Raw genomic sequence first — 27,221 nt, forward strand, 5'->3', positions numbered from 1 at the left:
TGTTGGCTGCTGGTATTCCCTGGCTTGTGAGCCCACCCCGCTAATCCCTGCCTCTAAGGTCATACTGTCTTCTCCTCTTCATCAGATCTTCCTCTCACATGGATATATGTAGTTGTATTCAGGGGCCACCCAGATATTTCAAACTAATCTTCCCATCTCAAGAGTCTTAATGACATCAACAAAGACTTTTTCTATAGAAGGTACCATTCACAGGTTTGGGGAGTCAGGTCATGGACATATCTTTGTGGGCCTACCACAGGAATGAAGGCAGTAAGATCCATCGGTGTGAATAAAGACTTAAGAACTTTTTCCTCTTTTACAGGAGAATTGGATCTTCTGCTAACTCTCTTAATTTTGTCACCCTGGTAACACAGTAAGACAATATGTCAACCAATGTCAACCCTAATGCAAGGTGAGTCACTGATCTGGGGCTGGAAAAATTAAAAATATCTGATAGGAGGTGATATCTGGGGGCTTCCCTGAGAGCAGCAGCTTGGTGCTGCTCTCACCATGGGAACTACTCCTATAGAGCTCAGTTGCTTGCTGGCTCCTGGGGACCTGAGGCTTTGAAGCCAGATGGTACCCAGGCACACAGATGAGCACAAGAATGTAGCTCTCATCTCCCTGTATTTCGGCCATCAACTGGAGAGCTCCCGGCACTATAAGAAGGGTGTACACATGGCATCCCAAAAGGAGGAGCACCGTACTGCCTGTCTTGCTGCAGTCCTTGTCCCAGCTTCTTTTGAGCAGACCGAAGCCACCTGTGTCTCTTGGTTCCAAAACCAGTTCATCTGCGCCCCAGGAGACCCTCTGTGTTTATTGCCACATATTACAAATACCATTTCAGTTACTTATTTCCATTTCTTGCTCCACCAAACCCTTCACCATGGTTTCCAGCCACGAGAAGGAGCAGAGAGAGCACTTGCTTCCTCTCTCCATGCTCCGGTGTCTCGCTCATAAGCAGCTAAAAGGGGCAAAGGAAAAGGAAAACCTGGAAAAACGAGAATTTGGTCAACTCACAGAAAATGAGTTCCCTGGGGGAGGAAACGCGCATCTTACCCACAGATGACCACGAACACCGCCAGCGCCTGGCTTCCAGAGGCCTCTCCTGCAGGATTACAGGCACAAGCCCAGCCCACATCTCTGCTGGAAATGTACATGCGGGCTCATTACTCAGAGCCAAGATAAAGGATAAATCTTTATGAGTACCGTAAGTATGAGTCATAAAAAATAGGAAACACATGTAGAATGTATACACAGTAATTGTACCAAGCCAGCTCAAGTGTTTAGGAAATGTATATAAGAACACAGGCACACGGACCAAAAGCACCCATGGTTATTGCTCTAGAAAGTCATGTTGCTGTTTGGAAACAGGCTGAGATTTTTCTCTTTCTTTCTGTCTTTTTTTTTTTTTTTTTAAATGCAAGTAAGAAGAGAACTGAATCAAGAAAAAGTCACTTGGAGAAGGCTTTGAAAGATTTTATGATTTGGGAAAACTGAACAGCTTCCAACTAAAACACTGAGAATTCGATTTTTAACAGCATTAAAAAAAAAAAAAAGAACACCATTCTTTCAGGAAAATATTTGTCCACAATGGTACCAATTGCCATTCCACTTAGAGACTCACTGCCTTAACAACCAGTGGTGATAAGGGAAGAAAGAGTAGAATCTTCAAACCTTATGAAAGCAGGAAACAAAAATAAATAGCTGCACGTGCACTAACAGCAGACGAAGCTAGCTCGGGAGCCCTCTCGGGATGCCGGGCTCAGAAGAAAGGACTGGGGGCTGGAAGAGATGCAGGCCCTGGTCGGCTGCGCCAGATGAGAACACAAAAGAGAGTCATCACCCGAAAAGTGCTCCGGGCACAGATGACTGAGGCAAAGTGCATCATCCCCGGAAATGAGGCTCCTCAGCTGCCTTTGAATGTTTTTGGAAGACCCAAAATTTAAGACTGAGCTTGGTAAGCAAAGGAGACAAGCTACAGGCCACAGGCTCACACTGAAGTTTGCACATCCCAGGGGAACTGTGCCCTGTCCCCTCCCCTGAATTTCAGCCTTCTCTACCTTCAGGAACTGCTGGGTCCCAGCTTGCACGTCTGTCTGCTTGCAGTTGAAAGAAATAGGAAAGAGAAATAGACTCCAAGAAAATCAATGCTCTTTGGGAGCTATTCAGAGGCGGAAATCTCAGTGTGACTTATGCCTCACAGGAAAAAAAAAAAAAAAAAAAAACACTAACTACAGGTCATTAAAAGACCCTGGGAGCTTGGCTAAAGCCACAAAATCTAATACCTCATCCTCTCCCTCCTTTCCTCTCTGTCTTCAGCGAGTGTTCTATTTCTTTGCTCCTCTTCCCCAAGGCACCTGGGTACGTGCACACATCACTGGAAGAAAAGTCATGTTCAACCCAGGTGTGGTGGCGCACGCTTTTAATCCATTTGGGAGGCTGAGACAGGGGGATCGCACAGGTTCAAAGCCAGCCTCAGCTACTTAGTGAGCCTCTCAGCAACTTAGTGAGACCCTGTTTCCAAATAAAGTATAAAATATGTCTGGGAATATGATCCAGAGGTAGAAAAGCCCCTGGGTTCCACCCCCAGTACCACCCCCCAAAAAAAAAGTCATGCTCATGAGGGCCACCTCTGAAGACATCAATGCAATTTCCATTGAAATTAGCACACAGGTACCAGCCACCTACCCTGTGGTAGACCCAGTAGACACAGGGAAACTGCAGCCACATCAGCAACTTGCTGATGAAAATTCAAAAAGAATCAGATATGTGTATACACATGTCAAGCAAATTAAATTCAGTGCTAATGTGCACAATGGAGCGTAGGCTCCAGGCAAGAGTTAGGCTATGGCAGTGATCGTGGGTCCTAACACTGGCTGTCCATGGCTCTCACACTGGATAACATCTAATCTAGTATGTCTTCACAAACATCTGAATCTAGTATATCTAGTATATCTTCTAATATATCTAGCTGGGTGTGGTGGCACATACTTGTAATCTCAGTTTTTGGGAGGCTGAGATAGGTGGATTACAGGATTCTGAGGCCTCAGCCAGCCTCAGAAATTTAGTAAGGCCCTTGGCAACTCAGGCGATCCTATTAAAAAAAAAAAAAAAGCCGGGCATGGTGGCGCATGCTTGTAATCCCAGCATTCGAGAGGCTGAGACTGGAAGATCGCGGTTCACGAACAGCCTCAGCTACTTAATGAGGCCCTTTGCAACTTAGTGAAACCCTATTTCAAAATAAAGAATAAAAATTAGGGCAGGGGATATACTCAGAGGTCAAATGCCTCTGGGTTCCATCTCCATACGCGCAAAAATAAATAAATAAATAAATAATTTTAAAGCTAGGTATGGTGGTACATGCCTATAATCCTAGAATTTGGGAGGCTGAGAGTCACAAGTTTGCAGTCAGTCTCAGCAACTTAGTGAGAACTTCTGCAACTTAGTGAGAGCCTGTTTCAAAATAAAAAATAAAAAGAGGGCTGGGGGTATAGCTCAGAGGCAGAATGCTTGTAGGTTCAACACCCAGTACCACCAAAATAAATAAGTAAATAGAACTGGTGGTACATCTCAGAGGTAAAATATACCGCATTCAATCCTGTATATTTTTAAAAATCCACATTTACCTTAAAATTTACCTTTCCTCCTCCAACAGATGTGAACTTTCTAGATTCAGCTGAAGAACTCTTGTTCAAGGGAAAATCGTAGGGTGTCTTGGAACTAAGATAGTAGCAAATGATTTTGGCAAAGAATCATTCCCAGGAATTGGAAATATAGAACCTTCAACAGAGCTTTAGCAAAATCCTACCAGATTATTAAAAAATGGTGATATACATATTAAGTCTATTTATGTATTTATGTATTTATTTATTTATTTATTGCAGTACTGGGGATGCAACCCAGGGGCATTCTACCTCTGAGCTAAACCCCCAGCCCTATTTTTTTATTCTTTATTTTGAAACAGGGTCTCACTAAGTTGCAGAGGGCCTCACTAAGTAGTTAAGGCTGGCCAGGAATCCACGATCCTCCTGTCTCAGCCTCCCAGTACTGGGGTTACAAGCGTGGGCCACCACACCCAGAAATTTATTTATTTACTTATTTATTCTAAGTTTCTTTTTATTTTGAAATTGAGACAGCAGAATCAATTGATTTGTGGCTGAACCAACCTTTACAGGGAAAAAAACTAGAGTGCTCGGGCATCAAAAGGACTAACTCCAGAAAGTCTGCACCCCAGCACCCCCAGACAGAGTAAAAGACAGGTCAATGGGTGGGAGGAAGGGTACAATCAAATTCATTCAGGTGGTGACAGCTGGCAGAATTCCAGTAAATTTCCCAAGTTGCTGCAATTCCAAAATAAGGTAGCACTCATTTAAAAAGAAACAAAAATAAGAACAGTCTAAAGCAATAGCTCTCCAGCCCCTCCCCTGACTTGCATTTACAAAAATAAAAATTCCAGTCTCCTAAGTATACTGCCTCAAGACTGCACACCCATCCACTCTGCCTCAGGGGAGGGGGCTCATCTGGCTTGAATTCTGATTCCAGGAACCAGGATCAAGGTTCTGGGGAAAGGGGAGGAAATCGAATGGTAGTAGAGGGTGCTTATTTATTAGGCTAACTCATAATCTAGTGGAATTCAATCTGAATACCTTATGTAACAGTGGTTTACATAAAATTTGCACAGAAATGTCACAAGTAATTCCCCCCCCTCCAACCCTGGTTTAGGCACCCCAGCACCCTGGATCCCTCTTCCTGGGGGTTGAGGGAATGAGTCACCTGGCTGGGAAGGTGCAGGTGAGAGCAGGTAGGTCTCATTGGCAGGAAGGGGACGGGGATGCGATGAGCAGAGGGGCAGCCTGAGGGTGTGGTGGGCACCTGTGAATAGCTAGCACTTCAATGAGTGAAGAAATCACCCAAGAGTGAGACTTACCTAACGAGAAAAAGAAGATAAAGGTTTGGACAATTTAAACAATCCAGTCCTCACTGGGAAAATGTCTCCCTCTTTTCTTTTTTTCTTTTTTTCTTTTTTTTTTTTTGCGGTATACTGGGGATGGAATCCAGGACATTCTATCTCTGAGCGACATCCCCGGCCCTGTTTTCTTATTCTTTATTTTAAAACAGGGTCTCACTGAGTTGCAGAGGGCCTCACTAAGTAGCTGAGGCTGTCTGAGAATCCTGATCCTTCTGTCTCAGTCTCCCAAATGCTTGGATTACAAGAGTGCACCACCACGCCAGCTCCTTTTTTTTTTTTTTTTAAGAAAAAAAGTTTTGGCTTTTGAAAAAAAATTTGGCAAGTAATTTTTAAAGTAATATTTTTTTTCTTTGAAATAAGAACTTCCCCCCAAACTCAGCTAGTGGAGTGCCACTGCTTAATTTATCTCTGTTGTTCTGCTAAGAGGTAGATAAAACAAAAGTAAAAAGGGATTCTGTGAGGAGGTCCATTAGAGGGCAGGAGGGGCTGGGTCCCCCAGAGGAGCCCCAACTATGAAGTGGCCTGAGAGAGTCCAGTGGACCAGGCCCCAGACTCTCCCAGGTCAAAGGATCCTGCTCCACCCGGCCCCTTGAAGATGAGGGGGTCCTGGGGAGGTAGACGGTCTCACAGAAACCCTGTAGAAGAGGTCTCAGCTCTGGCTCCCCAGGCTTCCTGACAAGAGGGGAGCGGTAGATTGCAGGCCCAGCGCCCACCGCCCTCCAGCTGGCTCCCTCAGCCGACAGAGGCTCCCGTCCTGGCCATCTGGTCCAACAGAGCTAAAGCAGGTAAGGGAGGACGGGCTGGAGAGAGAGAGCGAGACATGGGCAAAGAAGGCAGAAAGAGGGAACATCATGGCTAGCCCTGCCAACCCAACCGATACCAGGGGGCCCAGCAGGCCTGCCCCGTCCCCAAGACAAGTGTCGCGTGGCACAAATATCAGCTCATTTCTTGGCTGGGATTCACGAGAAAGTTGTTTTTTTAATCAATCCCATTCTCATGAGTTCCAAGGGCCACCTAGGACCTGGGTCTTGAAATGTTGGCCTTCCAGACAAGGCTGAAAAGCTGAGGGCGAGGACTCCTCCAGTTATCCCTCACTCAAGCCCAAGTGCCCCTGTAGGCTGGGAAGGAAAGCCTGGGGCGCATGTGTGGGCCGGCGCAGGCCAGAGCGCAGGGCAGGTCCTCCAAACAGAGTCGGATTCCTGTGTCTTTAAAACCAGCCCCTCGTAAATGGCTTGCTTCTGCAGGACACCATGCTCTAAGTAAACAGACTCTTCTGGCCGACACACAACTTCCTGTAGGGTTCTGGTGGGTAAAGCTTGAAAACGCTGCCAAATCCAATGACCAGCAACTTCTGAGCTGACTTAGAAAACAAGCTACAAAGACTCGAGTCCAGAGTAAACAAAGGAAAGAGCCACATTAAACAAGGAACAAATTACTATACAGGCAGGGATATTTTAAGGACTCATGGAGCAAGAAAACAAAAAATTTTTTAAATCAGGTTATTAGGTGGTTAATAATACACAGTAGAGTAAAATGCTCTCTTCAATTGGAGGAATCAACGTTAATTAATTCCAGCAATATTAAGATTTGGCTGAGAGTCACCCCGACATCATGAGGACTGACATTCTCAATGGCCCAACTTCAAGCTCAGCTCAAGATCAAATGAGCTGCCCACGGGAGCAGCAGAGTCAAAAACCATTTATAGCTTTTTCCCCAGAAGAGAGAAAGACTAACTAGTTTAGTGGGAGATGACTAAAACTCCTAAAAGCAAAGAAGAATATTACGGAGATTCAGAAACAGGCTGGAAAAAGATGGAAACAGAGATCTGTGGAGTTTAAAGGAAACTGTAAGGTGGATTAAATGAGATTTAAGAAAAATGTATCAAAACAGAAATAGAAAATGGAAAAGTCTAGGGACCAAACACCGATACAGTGCAAACCGAATAAACATGCACGGTGGACAAAGGAGAGTCCTTCAAGCACCTTACCGTGATGCTTGAAATAACGTCCACGCGCCATGTGAGAATCCAGTCTACATACCACAAAAGAAGCCCAAGGCCTCTCGCCAGGTGGGTGTGCAGGACTAACGCACAGGATTCCGCAGCAAAGAGTACAGGGAAATGTGATCCTGCGCCCTGGAAGGGGCAGAGCGAGGCTGGGGAAGGGAGGATTCAGAGCGACATTTTAAAAGGGGGAATGGAGAAGGGTCAAGAGAAAGGTTGCTGGAGGGGTACGACTTCAACATGGGCTTCTAACAAGGCAAGACCCGAGAGACCAGATACACGAGTGCAGGTGGGATTAAAGACAAAGACACAGAGCAATGGACTTATCTAATAAAGCCGGGCTGAGGCACTGGCCAGTGTCCTTTGGTGGGTTTTGTTGTTGTTACTGTTTGTTTGTTTGTTTTTTTGTTGTTGTTCTGTTTTTGGTGGTACTGGGGTTCCTGGAAGCCCTTCTACCTCCGGGCTACACTCCCAGACCATATATATATATATTGGAAACAGCGTCTCTTAAGCCAGCGAGGCTGGCTCCGAACCAGCGCGATCCTCCTGTCTCCGCCTTCCAAGCGCGGGGATTACAAGGGTGCGCCACCACGCCCAGCCTTGTTTGTTGTTTTGACAGGATTTCACTGTGATGCCCAGGGTGGCCCTGAACTCCTGGGCTTAAATGGTCCTCTAGCCTCAGCCTCCCAAGGAGCTGGGAGCACAGGTACCATGCCCAGGGGTGAGGTCCTACCATCTGCTCTTGAGCATCTCCAAGGGATTCAACCTGCATCCCAAGAGCGGGCAAGCTCTTCTGCAAAGGGTCAAACAGTAACTATTCAAAGCTGCTGGAGATTCTCTCATAGTATCCAACTTGGCCACTGTAAAAAGAAAGCAGCCCTAGACAATATGGAAACAATTGGGTGCAGCTGTGCCCTAATAAATTTAATTAATTAATTTATTTATTTATTCGTTTGTAGTACTGGCGATTGGACGCCGAGGCATTCTATCGCTGAGCTATATCCCCAGCCCTTTTTTTTTAATTCTTTATTTTGGAACAGGGTCTCACTAAGTTGCTGAGGCTGGCTATGAACCTTCGATCCTCTTCTCAGCCTCTCAAGTACTGGGATTACAAGCGTGGGCCACCATGCCTGGCCCTAATAAAACTTTAAGCTGGGCATGGTGGTGCAAGCCTGTAATCCCAGCACTTGGGAGGCTGAGAAAAGAGACTCACAGGTTCGTAGCCAGCTTCAGCAACTTAGTGAAGTTCTCAGCCACTCAAGGAGACCCTGTTTCACAATAATAAAAAAAATAAAAAAATTTAAAAAAAGGCTGAGGGTATAGCTCCAAAGTAGAATGTTTGGTCCCCAGAACCAGAAAAAAAAAAACTTTATGAAAATAGGTATCAGACTTATAGATGGAAAAGCACAGCATGGTGTGGCTGTGCAATGGGATACTACTTAGGAATAAAAAGGAAAGGAATAACGGACACATGCTACAACACGGATGGGTCTCAGTCCATTATGCAAAGTGAAAAAAGCCTGTCACAAAAGAGTGCATGCTGCACGATTCCATTCATGCAAATGCCCAGAAAACCCAAATCTAGAAAGAAAGTGGATTGGCTGTTGCCTTGGGCTGGGCAGGGGGCACAAAGAAACGGGGGCAGTGGCTGATAACGAGTCCAAGATTTCTTGAGGGAGGTGATAAAAGTAATTCTAAAATTGGATTATAGTACTTGCCACACGCCTCTATTAAGTATACTAAAAGCGGTTGAATTGTGCAGTTCATATTTTTATTTTTTTATTTTTTGTGGCGCTGGGGATTGAATGCAGGGCCATTCTACCTCTGAGCTACACTTCCAATTTTTATTCTTTATTTTGAAACAGGGTCTCACTAAGTTGCAGAGCGCCTCACTAAGTAGCTAAGGCTGTCTGCGAACCTATGATTCTTCTGTCTCAGCCTCCCGAATGCTGGGATTACAAGTGTGCACCACCACGCCCAGCTACTTATGCAGTTTAAACAGGAGAACTTTATGGTACATAAATAGTGTCTCAACAAAGCTAGTTAAAAAACAAAAACAGGCAGCAGGCAGGATTTGTTCAAAGGGCCACAGTTTGCCACCCCCATCTGTTTACCAGCCACACCGTGTGCACAAACAGGGAAGACGTTCCCTCCACACGGGGGTTCCACTCTTCCCTCGGTGCACACCAAGGCCGTGCCCTGCCACCTGCGGTGCCTGCCTCACTGCTAAGCCCTCCACCAAATGCTCTGTCCTTTGGAATCCTTTCCTCACCTGTAGGTAGAAGTACCACTCCCATCCTTGGGCTGCTGCAAACTTTTGTCAATAAAGTAGGCATTTCATTAGTCATGGTACATTAAGCGTATTTTCCTTTAATGTCAATAGGTGCTAAAGACATAACGATGAGTATAAATCTAGAGCAGACTGTCTACACAGTGGGCTCTTAGTAAACAACTCATTTAATGGGACTGTGAATGTGTCAACGAGGGCGTTACAGGAGTATTATTTAGAGTAGATCTTTCTGTGAGGTGGTTCCCAAACTAGCTGGAAAGAATCAGGATCTAAAGCTGACGATGCCAGTCCCAGGAAATTGATGAAGGAAGCTGCAAGGTAAGTGCACAGGAACAGAGACATTCAAAGGAAACTGCTGAGGAAACCGTGACCCAAACAGAGTTTGAAGGGAGGAGAGGGAACCCGAGGTGGTTCAAGAGCTGCAAGCGGGATGACAGTGTAGACACTGATGGATGGCAGGGGCTCCGCCTGCAGCCCAGCACTGGGACCAGAGAAGTGGCTTAGCAAGCTTTTCGTGTTCAGTTTTAGAGATGGTAAAAGCCCGATTTGCAAGCATTTGATTGTTTACTAGGAGGTGCCAGGCACACGTGCCAACCCTGCATGCACAGAGTTGTCTCTCGATCATCAGAGAACACCCAGAAACAGCGCTCTTGTCTTCTCTATTCACAGGTGAAGAAAGTGGGGCTTAGAGGATCAAGTAGGACACCCAGGGCCACATGCTTTGGATGTGACAGCGCTGGCATTAGCTCTGCATCTGGATTATACTGTAAGCCACCCCTCCATACCACAGATCATGCACCCGGGAGCTCGAAGCAAGACTGGGAGGAGGGGTGCAGGAGAGACTGACTGGGGCACCACTTGAGAAGCCTGCAAGAGAGTGCTGGAAGTCATGGGCAGGAGGTGACAACCAAAATCCTAAGAACAGACAGGCTGCCTCAGGGAGAGTGGACAGAGGTAAATAGAGGGTCAGTGGCTTGTAGGTCAGGAACCCCAGAGAAAGAAGGAAAGAAACAGAAACAGGTGGAAAGGAAGAAGCAGAACCAGGTGAATCCTGAAACCGACGGGCAGGTGCCAAAAGAGGGTGTGCCCAACAACCTTGAAGGAAGCAAAAAAATGAGGAGTGGGGAAAAGTGATGTAGTCAAAGAGCTCTTTGGTAGGAGCTGGAGTCATGGTGTTTGATGGTGAGCAAGGAGTCATTCCCTTCTCTGGCCTGCCCATGTGAGCCCCTCGCCAGTGCCAGCATCCCATGAGTTGGTCCAAAGGACATCATCAGCAATAACCAGAGATGAGCTTGGGAGCAGAAGTCAGGCAGCAGAGAGGGAAGAAAAATGACCACTCAACCAGGAGACCAGGGAGGAAAGGAATAGAGAAATAAGACAGCAGCCAGAGGCAATCAGAGAGACCAGTTCACCCACAACCTCGTCATCATCGGAGGAAGAAGAGCAAAGAAATACATATGTGTCTAATTTACACAGACATTTTAGAAAACAGTGGGAAAAGGGATGGACCGTAATATAATAAACAAATACTTCTGCAGAATTTGTGTATTCAAATGAGAGTCATTAGGAGTAAATTTCCTTTTATTTTTGAATAAAATGTCAAGATAGCAGATAAGCAATGGAAATAAGAAACACAAGTTGGATAATTGGATATTTTGCACGCACTCACACAGACTGGGCCCTTGCCCAAATGATACATCTGGGTCTCAGTTTTGTAGACCTGCCCCTTGCTTTATATTATGGCTTATTTTACTCTCAAAAAAATAAAAATCTAAGAGGAGCAAAAAGTCACATTTGCAAATGTGGAGGGTGCTCTTGTAGAAACATTTTCTAATGAGATTTTCAGGAAATTTAAAAAGTCAAGAGCAGTTACCATGACAACAGTGTGGGTCAGGGCTGCAACTCTAACCTCCAAGAACACAGACTATCACACTGGTTGGGAAATGCTGCTGCTGGACACATTTTTAATGGGTCAGGACAGTCTCTTCTCCATCCCGAGGAAAAAGGATATAATAGAGGGGTTTTGTTTTTGTTTTTTCCTCCCAATCTGATAACTTTCAGCTAGCAAAGAACATAACCCGGAATTCATTACTTCATGCTCAAATGTCAGAGTCCAACCAAGCTTAATCCCCCGGGTGGGCCAGGACTAGGCTTTTCTAGAGCAATTCTACAGCAACTAGACATCCCTATGATAAAAGACAGGGTAAGACAGAGGCATGTAGCCAGCCCCAATCCTGGGAGGAACATGGTAACTGCTTAGCTCAGCGTGGGTCCTGGTCTGTTTGTGTCTGGTGTTTTCTTTTTCTTTTTTTTTTTTTTTTGTGGTACTGGGGTTCCTGGAAGCCCTTCTTCCTCCGGGCTACACTCCCAGACCTATTTTATATTTTTGAAACAGGGTCACTTACGCCAGCGCGGCTGGCTTCGAACCTGCGCGATCCTCCTGTCTCCGCCTCCCAAGCGCGGGGATTACAAGCATGCGCCACCACGCCCGGCTATGTGTCTGGTGTTTTCTGGTGTGTGTGTGTGTATGTGTGTGTGTGTGTGTGTGTGTGTGTGTGTGTGTGTGTGTGTTGCTGGGTGCTAGGGATTGAACCCAAGGACATTCTACCTCTGAGCTACACCTGCAGCCCAATTTTTTATTCTTTATTTTGAAACAGGGTCTCACTAAGTAACTAAGCTGGCCGTGAACCCGGATCCTTTTGTATAGTACTGTGATTACAAGTGTGCACCAGCACACCCGGCTCCTGGTATCTTTTTTTTATTTCTGCTTTCCCTTTTTGAAAAATTCCCAAACTGCATCTGTGGAGAGTCCTTACTTGAGAGTTAGCTGTAGTTTCAGATTACACATCTTGCCCCGGCATGTTAGACATCATCCTTGACGAGTTTGGCCAGTTCCAGCATTGGCCTGCACCGTCCTCTGTTGCAACAGCCTTGCTCTGCTGTGCTGGACCCTGCTCCTACTCCTTGATCCAGGCCCCAGTCAGGACCTTCCATCTTCCCAGCTGGGGGTCACCATGGAAACTGCACTGAGCACCGAGTGAAGGGGCAACTCTTTAAATGATGGCACATCCTCTTCATTTGGGGTCTTTGATCCCATAAGACAAGGTCAGATGCCTTTGAAGGTAATGAAATAATGTCTATAGCGACACTTAGATGCATGGGGAAAAAGAGGGAGGGAGGGAGAGGAAAAGGGAGGGAAAGAGAAAGAGGAAAAGGGAGGAAGGAAGAGGGAGAGAGGGGGAGAAGGAGGAGAGAGTGAAAGAGAAAGAAAGAAAGAAGGAAAGAAAGAAAAGAAAGAAAGATTGATTGATTTGGGGACATTTAATGTATCTGTTGTAGGTCTGTGACAAAATGGTCAGTTTTGAGATAATCTTACCTGTCATTGGGGCAAATTCCAGGACAACTTCCTTTTAAATAAACACCAGGCAGAGCTTATGTATGGAGGGGACTTGTGTAGAAACTGAATTTCACCAGTATACAGTGTCTGTGTGTGAGGGGAGTTTATTTTGACACTTGCTTAGTTCATACTATGTATAAGATATCACAAACATAAATAGCCTTGACTGGGTTCTTTTACCACTCCCCCATGCACAGGACTAGCATTGAGAAATCATTCATGAATAACAGCAGAGAAAAAAGTGTTCCACATGGAGACAGAATGCAGCTCATTTGCTGAGGTTCATGTGCTGTTTTTGCTCTGGTGGGTATACTTTCCAAAAAGCCAGCCTTAGGTGGGCATGGTGGCACACACTTATAATCCCAGCATCTGGGAGGCTGAGATAGGAGGATAGCAGTTCGCAGACAGCCTCAGCTACTACTGAGGCCCTTTGCAACTCAGTGAGACCCTGTTTCGAAATAAAGAATAAAAAATCGGGCTGGGCATGTAGCTCGGAGGTAGAATGTTCCTGGGATCCATCCCCAGAACTGCAATAATAATAATTTTAAAAGCCAGCCTTGAAATTTGGCATCAGTTATTTTTGTTGTAATGGGCAAGACATATACCCATTGCCATTGCCCCCTCTCCAACACCGCAGTGTCTGTATTCTGATAACTGCGAGGGAAAAAGAGGAAAAGCGTTGTCCATCTATTAATACTGTGAAAGCCGGAAGAAAGACCAGCGATGACAGATAAGTACATAGACAGGTAAAGATCCCTAAAACTACCGATTTCCTCAAAGTAAACAACAACAAAAATGAGATGTTATCAGATGGCAGAGTCCAAATATTGAGACCTGGCTTTTTGTTCTTCACAGGAAGAGACTTTTTATTTGTTGGTCTGGCACTGCTGGAGACTGAACGCTGGGCCTCCTGGTACAGGCCAGGAAAGCGCTCCTCCTCTTCACCTACATCCCAGGCCCGGAAAGAGCCACTATTTTGCCTGTCCTCCCCACACAGTTAAAGCAAATTTGGTCACAAGAAGTACTGGATTATCAGCAGAGGACAGGTGGGCGCTTTTGTGAGGGCTGCTGAAAGCATTATGGAGAAGATTATCGATGGAAATAGAGAAAAGCCCCCCGGGCGGTGGCATTTCGTGTGGGGATTAACAGCCTCATGGAGGCTGGGGGCAGGGGCTCCTGAGCTCAGGCCTATGCTTTATAATTACTGACAGTTGGTATGATAATCCTGAACCACGAGAAGGAAAAAAGAGACTCTGCCATACAGACCAACCTCAATCCTACCCCAGAGCCCCAAGGGAAAAACCAAGGGCTCCAAAGCCTGGAAAAAAGCACAGGGCTTGAACTGTCCCCTGACACCTGCTGGCTCAGCCCACAGCGAAAGCCCACCCACTAGATAAGCGGGTTTTGGAGGCTGGAAGTAAAAGAGAGACCATCTCGAAGCATGGAAAAACTTCAACTGCAGCCATTAACAGACTCTGCTGGAGGCAGCTCCGCAGCTCACCCTCTGGTGGCAAACCTCCCGAAACCCAAAGATCCCCGGGCAGAGCTGACACGGGCCCCAGGGCGGCCGGCGGCCAGCAACCCCACCACCACCACTAGATGCAGCTGCTGCTGTTTGGGGGGACAAAGGGGCTGTTAGAAGGCGAGCAGGACGGTTGCTTAGTGTTTTAGATATATTGACATCTTTCTCTTTCTGCTCACTGTGGTCTTCTCTGCCCTCAGAAAGATCTAAGAAGAGGCCAAGTTCACGTCCCAGTCTTGGGAAAAGGTATAAAGTAAAAGCGATTATAAAGTAAAAGCGATTGCCGGGCGTGGTGGCGCACGCTTGTAATCCCCGCGCTTGGGAGGCGGAGACAGGAGGATTGTGCTGGTTCAAAGCCAGCCGCGCGCGCTGGCTTAGGAGACCCTGTTTCTAAATAAAAATATAAAAATAGGTCTGGGAGTGTAGCCCGGAGGTAGAAGGGCTTCCAGGAACCCCAGTACCACCAAAAAAAAAAAAAAAAAAAAAGTAAAAGCGATTGCAAGCCACATGTGTGACTGGCCACATGTCCCATCTGGCCGAGCGGGCCAAGAAGCTTGGAGCCAGATTTCAAACCTGGTCATAGCAACCACATGACCCACACGGCCGAGGACCCTCACTCCTCTTTCTTCTTTGGTTCTCATTTTGTGCTTCTGCTTACATGGTTCGTTCGACTCTTGTTGCAAGCCCATCCAAAATTCTCGTTTGGCATGAGGCAGAGAAGCAAATATATAAAACGATGTGAGCCAGTGGGTGGCATTACTAAACCTGGCTTCTGTCGATGTCAGTGGAGACTCTGGTCCACACTCCACCCCACAGCCAGGCCCTGGCACACCCAATATACATACATGTAAAGGCCCACATCTCTCCTATGCATGTGCAATAGCTAATGAGGGGCTTGCCCTCAACAGCTTTTCAAAATAAGCAAGCAATTAGCAAGGTCGGAAATAGAAATGACACACACCACCACATTAAAGCGGACTGCAAGTAAAAAGTAGACCATAGGAAACAAAATTGTTGCCATTCCAGAAACTAATGAAAGTGTGTTGCTATAAACAAGCAATGGTGTAGCCCTTCCCAGGAACCAGGAAACACCCTGAAGCACCGCGCTTCACAGGCTGGGAGCTGGCTTTCACCGTGACGAAAGCCACGACACAGACCCCGCTCATTCCAAAAGACAATCCAGTCTCTAAGGGCTGTTCACCCTCTTTGGCCCTCCTCTGTCGCCAGGCAGTCTTTTTCCAGTTTCCTGTGCACTTCCAAGGCTGTTGTTATTTCTAAAACCAATGACTGCAAATGAGATGTGTGGTCTCAGAAGAAAAAACACAGCTACAAGTCTTCCCATCGTGATGTGGACCCGGCAGGGAAGCAACAGGAGCGGCTGCTTTGGAGCAGAGGGATTTCTGATATCGCTATAGCAAGTGTGTTTCTGATACAAACCCCTCTTGGCCCATATAATTGTTTATCCGACTTGAGCAAAACCGTTTCCCCCAAATTTGACTTGCTGTGATGACTGCTTCTAGTTGTAGGCTCTTTCACCTCCTCTGCCCTGGAAAACAAGAAACTTCTGCTCAGCCGAAAGGCCACAGGCACCTGGGAGGCGGGAGTTGAGTCAAATGTTAGGGAAGGAGCTATTTATCACAGATCTCGCTGCTGATCCAGCACCGCTAACCAGCCGAGGGGAAATAGGGTTGACTTAGGAATTCCCTGACACTCAAGGATGAAGGTGAAAAATGACTACTGCAATCAGCAGAGTGTGGCTGGGAGCCAGCATGATTATTTTGCTAATTTGTGAGCAAGGACACTGTTCATCTTGAAAAATGCTTGTCTTAAATGTTTGGCAGAGACTGTACAAAGGCTGCCTCTGGCCCTCCCACCGCTGTCCCCCCCAAATGAATAAGCCATTAGCTCTAGCATAACACGTATCATGGTATATTTATAAAACCAAGTTATCCATTGAGAACAGCAAAAAAAAAAAAAAAGAGTTGGGTGAGTTTAGGTTGGAGGAGGAAGTAATTTTAGTATAAAAATAAAAGTGAATGAAGCCAAGGTACACTTTATGGGTTAATTAGAATGTTGGCAGGTTGAAAGATTCTTTTTCAATGGTTTTATTGGGATACAATTCACCTACTATCAAATTCACCCCTTTCAATTATAATTCAACGGTTTTTAGTATATTTGCACTGCTGTAAAATCATGACCACAATTTTAATTTTAGAATATTTTTACTCCCACCCTAAGAACTCTATAACCATTAGTAGTAAACCTCTACTTCACCCTTCCCCACCTAGCACTAAGTGAGTACTCATTAAACTTTGTCTTCATAAATACATCGACTCTGGCCATGTCATAAGAGTGAGATTACATAACAACGGTTTACTCTATCTTTCATTTAGCATATTTTAAGGTGTGCATCCAGGTTACAGCATGTATCAGTATTTAATTTCTTTTTACACATAACATTCCACTGTATGGATATACTCCATCCTATTTATCCATTCACCAGAGGATGGACATTCAAGTTATTTCTATCTTTTAAGTGTCATGAATAATAACAGCATGAAATCCATGGGCAAGTTTTTGTGCAAGCTATGTTATTATTTCTATTGGGTAGATATCTAGGAGTGGAATTTCTGGGTCCCATGGCTTAAGCAATTTTTCAAAACTGCGTGCACAGCCATAATACTATCTCTCCACAGTTATATAGGAACAGGGCAGGGGGTGTGAACTTCTCCACCCCGTCTTGCCATCCACCAATGAACTCTTCTGCTCTTTCTTTGGCTGGCTCTGTCATCCTCTACCTTCCCTCGGTAAATGCAGAGGTCTACTAAGGGGCAGCAGGCCAAAGCCAGATGGAAATTCCCAAGATCTGCTACCCCAACACCATGTTTTCAAACAGGTCTGAACTCTATTTAAACTCATCTAATCCTTACAGGCCCCCAAACAAGCAAAGGACACAACTGCCCTCTGTAACCTATTCTCAGGAATGTCTTCAAATCACCAGTCCCAGATCATCCGTACACCAGTGAGGTGCTGAGAACAAGGTTCAGGGTTTCAGAGAAGCTTGGAATTATCCTCTGTGGGCCCTCTTTCCTTCTCAGGCTGTGCCCCATGATGCTGGCTGGTTTTATACATCTTCAGCACTCTGATCTAACGTAGTAGAGAAAAGTGGGGAGGGGGTGTTGTGTTGCTTCTTTTTTATTTTTGGGGGGTACTAGGGATAGAACCCAGGGGCATTCTACCTCTGAGCTACACCCCAAGCCCATTTTTTATTCTTTATTTTGAAATAGGGTCTCACTGAGTTGCAAAGGGCCTCACTTAGTAGCTCAAGCTGTCCTCGAACCACGATCCTTCTGTCTCAGCCTCCCGAATGCTGGGATCACAAGCGTGCGCCACCACGCTCAGCGTGTTGCTCCTCTTAAAGGTGTTTTTCTGTCCCTCCAGTAGACTATTTTCAAGGTTGACAACAAGACCACACAATTTAACATCAAGAATTTTCAGCTGTTGCTGCTTCCGTGGCGGCTTGGGCTTGCTTTCTCTTCTGGGTTCCGCGGAGAGGCGCATATATAGAATGAGTAATTGCTCCTGCTGAGGAGTTGCTGGAGTCAGCAATGCCTCACCTCGAGGAACTGCATTTCCTCCTCTCCTCCTCTCCCTCCCACCACAGACTCCCCCATACGTTAAGAATTAAAGACACATTACTGGGATAAAGAAATCTGACCTGAAATATGGGTTGCAGCAACAATGGCAAGCAACCAAGAGTATTAACAATAATTTCCAGCGGAGCTGGAAAGGTCAGATGATCCATCTTTGAAATGAGCCCACTCTGCACACATTCACGGGATTAAAATCAGTTTGCTTTTCCTTCGAGAGGCATCATGGCTCTCCTGTCCCTGCTCCCCCCAAAAGGCAGGGTGCCGAAGGCCCATAATCAAGTGGTTCTGGAAATCCGCTTTCTTGGCCGGGGGAAAGCTCACAGGTAAATCCCATCCTGCGTTAGTTTTCCCTGCGCTTCACTGCAGTCAGGGTTCAGAGTGATTCCTTCTCCTTGGAGAGATAATACCTGAGTGGTAACACCTCTCACACACTGAAGCTAAAAAACAGAAAGTTGACAACTGTGAGTGATCTGGTGGGGAAGTCGGTCCTCACAAAGAAGCACGATGCCCCTGTGCCCACGACTAAGGCCGTTTTTGAGTCATGGGAAGTGGAGGTCATTTCTCTTGGCGGGGGATGACCTTGGGCCAGTGAATTATCTGTGCACCTGTTTCGGCACTTGTAAAATGACAGGTGCTGGTGGGGTAGCGTGGGAGAGCCATGACGCGGTGTAAGCACAGACTGAACCCATCCCTGCCATCGCCACCACACAGCCATCTTTGAAAAGCTGCAATAAGGAGCTGCCCTTGGGACTTTCACCAAAGCCCAAAGTACTGCTACCTTTATTCTAGAATGTCCCCGTTTCCCCTGACCAATGCTGGAGGAGCAATAGGTTCAGAAGATAAAGCGAAGGAAGAAAGAGGATGAGAACACCTATTATGATAACAGAGGAATAACACATTAATCTCTCACAGTCATACTTAGAAAGTGAGATTCTATTAATTTATTGGTGGTGGTGGTACTGGAAATTGAACACCATGGGGGGCGGTTGCTCTGAGCTACATTTCAAGCCTTATTTTACTTTTTATTTTTAAACAGGGTCTCATTAAGTCGCTGAGGGGCTAAATTGCTAAGGTTGGCCTCCAACCTGCAATCCTCCTCTCTCAGCCTTCCACATACTGGGATTCCAGAGGTGTACCACCATCCCCAGTAGAACACAGAATTCTTACAAATGTGCTTCCCCATATGCAGAGCCAGGAAAGGAAGAGAAGCAAGCAATCCCTAGAGAGACAACTCTTCAGGTTGCCCAAGTCAGAGAGATGTCTGTTATTCTAAGTCCTGTTCTCTCTTGTCTTCATACACGAGCATTCCTGTTGAATCTCTGGAGAGGAGAAAAAGACTCTGTTCTGAAAAGCATCTTTGCAGACTCAGCAGGGTGTGCATTGGAAGCCGACGTCTGCGCCTACCTCTCTCTGCAGCCGGCCTGGGCCCTGGTCAGCAGCGCGGAGGTTGAGGACGTGCACCTCCTGCGGCAGTGCAGTCGTGCCTCTGCTGGCACAGCCCGACAGGACGGTGAAGCTCTCCATCAAGGCCTGGACAGGGTGGGAGGCATTGACGGGTGACAGTTCACACTGCGTGCTGGCCTCTGGACCTGCGGACAGAATCACAGACACGAACCACTCAGAAAGAGCAGCCAGTCTACCGAAAAAGAGCATTTTCAGTCATCAATCCACTGGGAGCCCACCACAGGAACCTTTACAATAAGGAGGTTGCTTCCAGAACTCAAGGGGACCATAAGCCATCCATCTCATGTACCTCTGACTTCCTTCCAAGACAGGAAGGAAGAATTAAACCCAAATGTCAGTGGTGGGTGTCCTTCATCCAGAGGACTGCATTTGCGCCTTGTGGGTCTAAAAGGGGACTTAGACTAGGTGTAGTGGCACACGCCTGTGATCCCAGAACTTGGGAGGATTAGACAGGAGGATCACAGGTTCGAGGCCAGCCTCATTAATTTAGTGAGGACCTGTTTCAAAATGAAAAATAAAAAGGCCTGGGGTGTAGCTCAGTGGTAGAACACTCCCAGCCTAAGCCCTAGTACCACAATAAATAAATAAAAAAATAAATAGGAATTTAGAAAATCAAATATACTCCAAAATCATCCAAAAAATTTAAAAGAGATTGAGTTTCAGAAGAATAGGCTAGTTTTCTTGTCATTTCATTCTGGAAACAACTTTCTTCTGCAGGTTAATAGGTTTGTATGTTACTAAGTGTGATAGCACAGGCCTGTAATTCCAGCTACTTGGGAGGATGAGGTAGGAGGATTGTAGGTTGTAAGCCAGCCTCAGCAACTTGGTGAGACATTGTCTAAACAAATTTTTTTTTTTTTTTTTTTTTTGGCGGTGGTACTGAGGTTCCTGGAAACCCTTCTACCTCCGGGCTATACTCCCAGACCTATTTTTTTATATTTTTATTTGGAAACAGGGTCTCTTAAGCCAGCGAGGCTTGTTTTGAACCGGTGCAATCCTCCTGTCTCCGCCTCCCAAGCACGGGGATTACAAGCGTGCCCACCACGCCCAGTGACATTGTCTAAAATTTTTAAAAGTTAAAAAAAAAAAAAGGCTGAAGGGACAGCTCAGTGGTAGAATCTCCTTTGGTTCAATCCCAGTGCTGCAAAATATAAATTAATTAATAAAATAATAACGCTGTGTGCCCTGTCTCCTATTTAGTCTGTTTTCATCAGCTCAGTTCACCGTACTGTCAGAGAGCAGAGGGGAAATCTCCCTTTATCCTTAGAATACTTCATCTTCACCCACTTCTGCACACTTGCTGGTACTGTCCCAGGTCAGTAGCTGAGGCCCCCTGGGACTTGAACATACCGCCCACCCTTTCAAATGGAACCCATATACAAGGTCTGGGTGCATTCCAAGGAGCTCTTTCTGACTTTTCTACATAATAAAGGTATTTTCTAGGACTGCAGTCCCAATCTAAAAGGTACACATAGCTCAGAAGCAGCCGCGGCGCCTGCACCCACGGCCACACCATAAGCTGACACCCTGCCTGGGGGGCCAGGTCTATTTCAGGACTCGCAGAAATTATCTAGGTTGATAACAGCAATCAGGTCTGAAATGAAGTATGTGCCTTCTCAAATAATCACTGCCACTCAGTATCGCTGGACAGTGCCCAGCTGCTTTCTGAGAAAGCAGGTGGTGGTGAGGGAAGATGTCACGGCAGTGCCGGACGGTGGTGCCTTCCTGAGCCCCAGGGAAAATCTTCTGTTCCTACTCGATTCTGGGGGTACACACTGGCTCTAAAGACCCACACTGGGAAACCCTCTGAAATGGTCTCAGGACTTCCTGCCATGATTTTGCAATGATTATAAATTAAGCACAAATATAAATGCTTTTTTTTTTTTTTTTTTTTTGGTGGTACTAGGGGTGGAACCCAGAGGCTTTCTACCTCCGGGCTACACTCCCAGACCTATTTTATATTTTATTTGGAAACGGGGTCTCACTAAGTAGCCGAGGCTGACTTCGAACCTGTGCACTCCTCCTATCTCAGCCTCCCAAGCGCAGGGATTACAAGCGTGCGCCACCACGCCTGGCTATAAATGCTTTTAATCTTGATTTTTTATGTGTTTGCAAAGCTCTGACTGGCCAGTCATTTGATCCAAAACCCATTAGCAAAAAGACCTACAACCTGCTTCTTGTGTTCTTTTTTCCAGTGCCACCATTGCCCATGGGTCTTCCTTAAATAACCACCATGCTCATCTTCACAAAGGGGCAGAAACAAAACTCCACAAAAAACAAACTGGAGGGCCAGGTCCCACCCAGGGAGGGCGGGAAGGGGAGAGGGGAGGCCCGGTGCCCAGGGAGCACTCTGCCTGACAGCTGTGTTCTCTGTCGTGTGGGGGTAATAGAAGAGCAGACCCCTCTTTGTGAGTCGTAGCTCTAGCCAGGGGTAATATGTCATTCCAAGGTCAAAGAAAAGAGAAAGCGATGCACAGGGCACAGCCTGATCAAGTGTGTGAGAGCATATCTTGACTGGATCCACTGAAGCTGATGTTTAAATACACCCGGCACTCCACTTTGGATCGCCAGTGTCCTCAGAGCTGTGTTAGAGGCTGTGTTAAATAGAGGCTTGGTTGCCAGCCTGTGTACTCTTTAGGGAGGTGGTGGAGCCTTCAAGAGTTGGGGTCTAATGGAAGACAGTTAGGTCATTGGAGGCATGGGCGTGAAGGGCCATGGGGACCCCAAGCCCTTCCTTATTCTCTCTTTTTGTGTCCCAACGACAATGAAGTGAGCATTATCCTCTGCCATGATGTGCACGACTGTCACAGGCCCAAAGTGACAGGGCCAAATGGCCACGGACTGAAACCTCTGAAACCATAAGCCCAGTAAACCTTATTTATTTATTTATTTATTTACTTACTTATTTATTTATTGCAGTACTTGGGATTGAACCCAGGAGGGGCATTCTACCTCTTAGCTACACCCCCGGCCCTATTTTTTATTCTTTATTTTGAAACAGGGTCTCACTAAGCTGCGGAGGGCCTCACTAAGTAGCTGAGGCTGGCCAGTAAATCTGCGATCCTCCTGTCTCAGCCTCCCTGGTACTGGGATTACATTTATACACCACCACAGCCAGCTTTCTTTCTTTCTTTCAAGTTGTTTGTCTCAGTGGTTCGATGCAGCAATGGAAAGCTGACTAACAGTGTCAGGATAGAGTGCCCATGACCATTGACATGCTGGGGTTTTTGAAGTTATTGAATTTTTCCTTCAAGTTTAAAACACACACACACACACACACACACACACACACACACACACACACAACAACAACAACACCATGTGATTGGCCTATGCCAAAATGAAAAAAAAAAGAAGAAAAATTCAGGAATTATCCACCTCTATCACCAAGATTATGTAAGAAATGGTGCCTTCAACAAATCAACACATCATGTTAGACTATTCTAGTAAAAACCATAAAGAAATTGTTCCCGTTCATTAAGCTTCTGTACATACTCCCAACACGTCATAAAAAGGTAGTTTCAGTACTTTTTGGAGGGGGGGTAGTACTGAGGATGGAACCCTTCTCCAGGCTACACTCCCACACCTATTTTATATTTGTATTTGGAAACAGGGTCTCTTAAGCCAGCAAGGCTGGCTTTGAAACTGCAGGATCCTCCTGTCTCACTTCCCAAGCGTGGGGATTACAAGCATGTGTCACCACGCCCGCCCGGCTAGTTTCAGTACATTTTAAAGAAAAAGAAGAAAAGCTCAAACTGGGCGTGCTGACGCACACTTGTAATCCCAGCATTCCAGAGGCGAAGGATCACAGTTCGCAGCCAGCCTCAGCTACTTAGTGAGGCTCTTTGCAACTCAATGAGACCCTATTTCAAAATAAAGAATGAAAAAATAAGGCAATGGGTGTGTACCTCAGAGGAGGTCAAAAGCCCCTGGGTTCCATCCCCAGACCACAGAGAGAGAGAGAGAGAGAGAGAGAGAGAGAGAGAGAGAGAGAGAGGGAGGGAGGGAGGGAGGGAGGGAGGGAGGGAGGGAGGGAGGGAGGGGGAGGGAGGGAGGGAGGGAGGGAGAGAGAGAGAGAGAGAGAGAGAGAGAGAGAGAGAGAGAGAGAGAGGAGCTCAGTGCACCTGTTAACTATTCCAAGGTCACTGCAGTCCCCAGAGACTGCAGAGTTGGACCTGCCTCTGGGGCTGATTTCTCTCTTTGTGGGTAGAATCCTGAAGGGAGGTATTGATGTTAATCCCGGGGCTAGTGTCCCACGCTTTCAGTGAGAACCAAAGAGCAGTCGCAGATGTAGGGGTAAAATGTCCTAAGGCCTGTAACTTACTCTGAAATGCACCCAAAAAAAAAAAAAAAAAAAAAAAGATGGATTGATGGATGATAGAAACTTGATAAAGTGACTATTGCAAAATGTTATCTGTGGAATCTGGATGTTCATTGTACAATGGTTTCAACATCTCCGTATGTTGAAATCTTTCATTTAAAAAATGCTGCGGGGAAGGGAAGGCTTATAGACTATGAGACCAAAAAAGAAATGCCTCCAGGAACCACACTCACTGCTGATGTGAGTGAAGTGGTACCATTTTTCAATGGTATCAAAAGCCTAAAAAATAAAAATAAAAAGTTCATATCTCTTTGACCCAGCAAGTTCTTACCCTCTAGAAATGTATTATAAAGAAATAATTGGATCAGAACGCAAAGAATACAAAACGTACCAATGGAAAAAATTAAAACTAAAGGGAGAAGATGAAAAGAAAATAAAACTCTTAAACATTAAAAAGAAAATAGCCCTCTTATGAAGTGTAAGTCTGATTGTGGTCTGCTTAAAAAGACTTCCTGACCTCTTGCTGCTCTCCAGATAAAGCCCCCAGACCTTGTGATGGCTTCCAAGGCCCTTACAACCTGGCACCGCCCCAGCCTGGCCTCATCCCTCCCCGCTCCGGCCCTTGCTCACCCTGTCTTAGCCATTCTGGCTGAGGCACAGACCTGCTGCCCAGTATCCATTGTTCCACTTGCTTGTTAGCCAGGCACATGCCCATCCAACATGGAGGTACAGCCCCACCTGCAGCTAGGTAATTGACATGTGACCAAATTCTGGCTGACACATAACCAGAAGAGACATATACAACTTCCAGGTAGTTTCTTTGTGAAAGGGAGGAGATGTGACCTTCCATCCTCGCCTCCTTCCCACTGACTAGAATATAGACAGAGCTCCTTTTTTTTTTTTTTTTTTTTTTTTTTGTGGTACTGGGAGTGGAACCCAGAGGCTTTCTACCTCCGGGCTATACTCCCAGACCTATTTTATATATTTTTTGGAAACAGGGTCTCACTAAGTTGCCGAGAGCCTCACTAAGTAGCCGAGGCTGGCTTAGAACCTGTGCGATCCTCCTGTCTCAGCCTCCCAAGCACGGGGACTACAAGCGTGCACCACCATGCCCGGCTAGACAGAGCTTCTATAATAGCACTAGAACAGCTGTTTGGGGCCGTAAGAGGGAAGCGGTACAGTAAAAAGGGCAAAGCAAAAAGAAATTGCCGGCGAGCTTGGTGAACAGGCTCTCAACTGCTTATTTATAAAACACATGTTGACTTTTCTCTTATTCAAGCCCAAAGTCACGTTGGGTTTTCTGACACCTGCAGCTTACCCTACCCTAATTAATACACTCCCCTTCTTTTACTTCATCAAACCCCTTCCCTGGGACCTTCATACACACAAAGTTTCTTTCATGAACTCTTTCCCACCCTCTCTGCTCCCTCCCCTGCCTTAGCAAGACCAAGCCCTGCTCAAGCCTCAGGTCCCAGAGGAAGCGCCCTCTCCTCTCACTAGGTTGGAGAGCTATTGTTTTCTACTTCTTCATATTCTCATGGCACCATTTCTCTTGAAAGCACGTCATGTGATCAGATGTATGCAATTACTTGTAATTATTTGCTTGATGTACATGCACTCCAGAAGACTGCAAATACCAGGAAAGAAACAAATCCCTCTGTCTAGTGCCACACACCTTAGCCCGGTCCAGAAGGCACCCCAATATAGTTGAGAAGGGGATGGAACCAGGAGGTGATCCAGAGAAATTTCAGACAAGTAGGGGACTATTGTAACACTCTCCCTATCATTCCTCACCGTGATACCATTGAAAAACGGTACCACTTCACTCTCATCAGCAGTGAGTGTGGTTCCTGGAGGCATTTCTTTTTTGGTCTCATAGTCTATAAGCCTTCCCTTCCCCGCAGCATTTTTTAAATGAAAGATTTCAACATACGGAGATGTTGAAACCATTGTACAATGAACATCCAGATTCCACAGATAACATTTTGCACCTGTGCAGTGCCCACAAGCTCTGGAGCTGCCGGTGCAAGCCCCCAGGGACAGCCCCCAGTGGCCGTGGCTGGAAGCCTACGCTCTGTTTCCCCATGTAATCTCGTCCCACAGCCAAGGGGCCATGAGGGGCATGCGTGGTGAGGATCCTGACCAACATGGCAAGAGTCAGGATCAACCAGGGCCTCCGGGACGAGGAAAGAAACGCTGGCTGGGGACAACAGTGTCCACTGACTCCTGGCTCACATGCCTCTCTCTCCTCGTGGTTATCACCAAAAAGGCAAGTTGCAGATACTTCATGAGGAGTTTCAAAGAAACCCTGGAAGGTGGGTTGAAGAAATATTGTTATTCCCACTGTAAGTGGATTGTTGCAAGCCACGGGGCAGGATGCATATTTCATTGCAGCACTTCCTGGCAAGAGTGGACATGCAGGTTTGCCTCCAGAGACGCCGCACCGCTGCCTCCCACTCAGGGAGTTCTGTTTATTCTGGGCATTTGGAACACATCCTGTCCAGGTTCTTATTGATTGCTTTATTTATTATCTATTTATTTATTCGTTCATTTTTTATGGTACTGTGGATTGAACCCAGGGGCATTCTACTTCCAAGCCTCATCCCCAGTGCTTTTTATTTTTTGTTTTAAAACAGAGTCTCACTGAATTGCTGGGGCTGTCCTCAAACCTGCAATCATCCTGTCTCAGCCTCCTAAGTACTGGGATTACTAGGCTGTGCCACTGTGCCTGGCTCTGTCCAGGATTCTTTGGGGCTTCCATTCCTAAAAGAATGGAACTTTTCCATGGTCTCAAAATGTGAGCTTTCTCTTCCCACTGGCTCCTGGAGAAATCTGACCTTACATTCTGCTGGGTGCTGTGTCTTATTCCAATTGTCCTCGTCCCTCCTGGTCTGAAGTCAGGCTCTGTCCCTCCAGTTCCATACACCCTCTCAGCCAAAGGGAGAGACACCTGGCCCCTGGCCCCCCGAGATGCTACTTCTATTTGCTGAAAGTGTGGTTGGCGGGAAGACAGCGCAGACGCAAGCTCAGCCTGTGGTGAGAAGCTCTCCTGGCCCCGGCCAGAGCCCGCTGACAAGGAGCCCCCACCATGCGGGCGGTCAGCAGCTGGGCCACTTGAGGCAGCGCTGGGTAGCGCCGCTGCTGAGCCAGAGGTGACTGGTCCCAAGGCCGGCCATCACTCGCCCACTCTGGGCCACATACTCCGTACACTCTGTTTCCACTCTTCATAACACTACTATGGAGACAGTGTCCAAACCCTGATTTTAGAGTGACAGAAACTCAGACTTGAAGGGGTTAAGTAACTTGCCAAAGAGCACGCCACACCAGCAAGTGACAGAGGGACCCCAAACCTGGGTCCATCAGACTCCAGGTCCAGGTCCAAGTCCTAATTGAGGTGATAGAGTATCAGCTGAATTTGTTTGCGCTTCCCAGTCCTGCCCTTCACACTGGGTGCCCGGGCCAAACGTAAACCATAATTCCTGCCTGATAAGATAAAATAAAATAGAGTAAAATAAAACTTCTCGGTTCACATCTGCAACTTCTGGTTAGCTTAAAAAAAGACTTCAGAAGCTCAGTGAAGAAGCACAAATTTCTTTCTCA

At 46.4% G+C, this 27,221-nt stretch overlaps 1 protein-coding gene across 1 annotated transcript in view; it reads right to left on the reverse strand.

Moving 5' to 3' along the window:
• Nucleotides 1-27,221, reverse strand: part of TGFBR3 (transforming growth factor beta receptor 3) — a gene marked incomplete at both ends in the record, with an annotated part of 193,555 nt that overhangs the window by 116,107 nt on the left and 50,227 nt on the right. Inside the window, one exon of the mRNA XM_080691467.1 lies at nucleotides 19,241-19,425. Coding sequence (XP_080547593.1) covers nucleotides 19,241-19,425 — 185 coding nt within the window. The remainder of the gene's footprint in view (nucleotides 1-19,240; nucleotides 19,426-27,221) is intronic.

Source organism: Muscardinus avellanarius, assembly GCF_963383645.1.
Source record: "Muscardinus avellanarius genome assembly, chromosome: 3".
NCBI lineage: Eukaryota > Metazoa > Chordata > Mammalia > Rodentia > Gliridae > Muscardinus > Muscardinus avellanarius.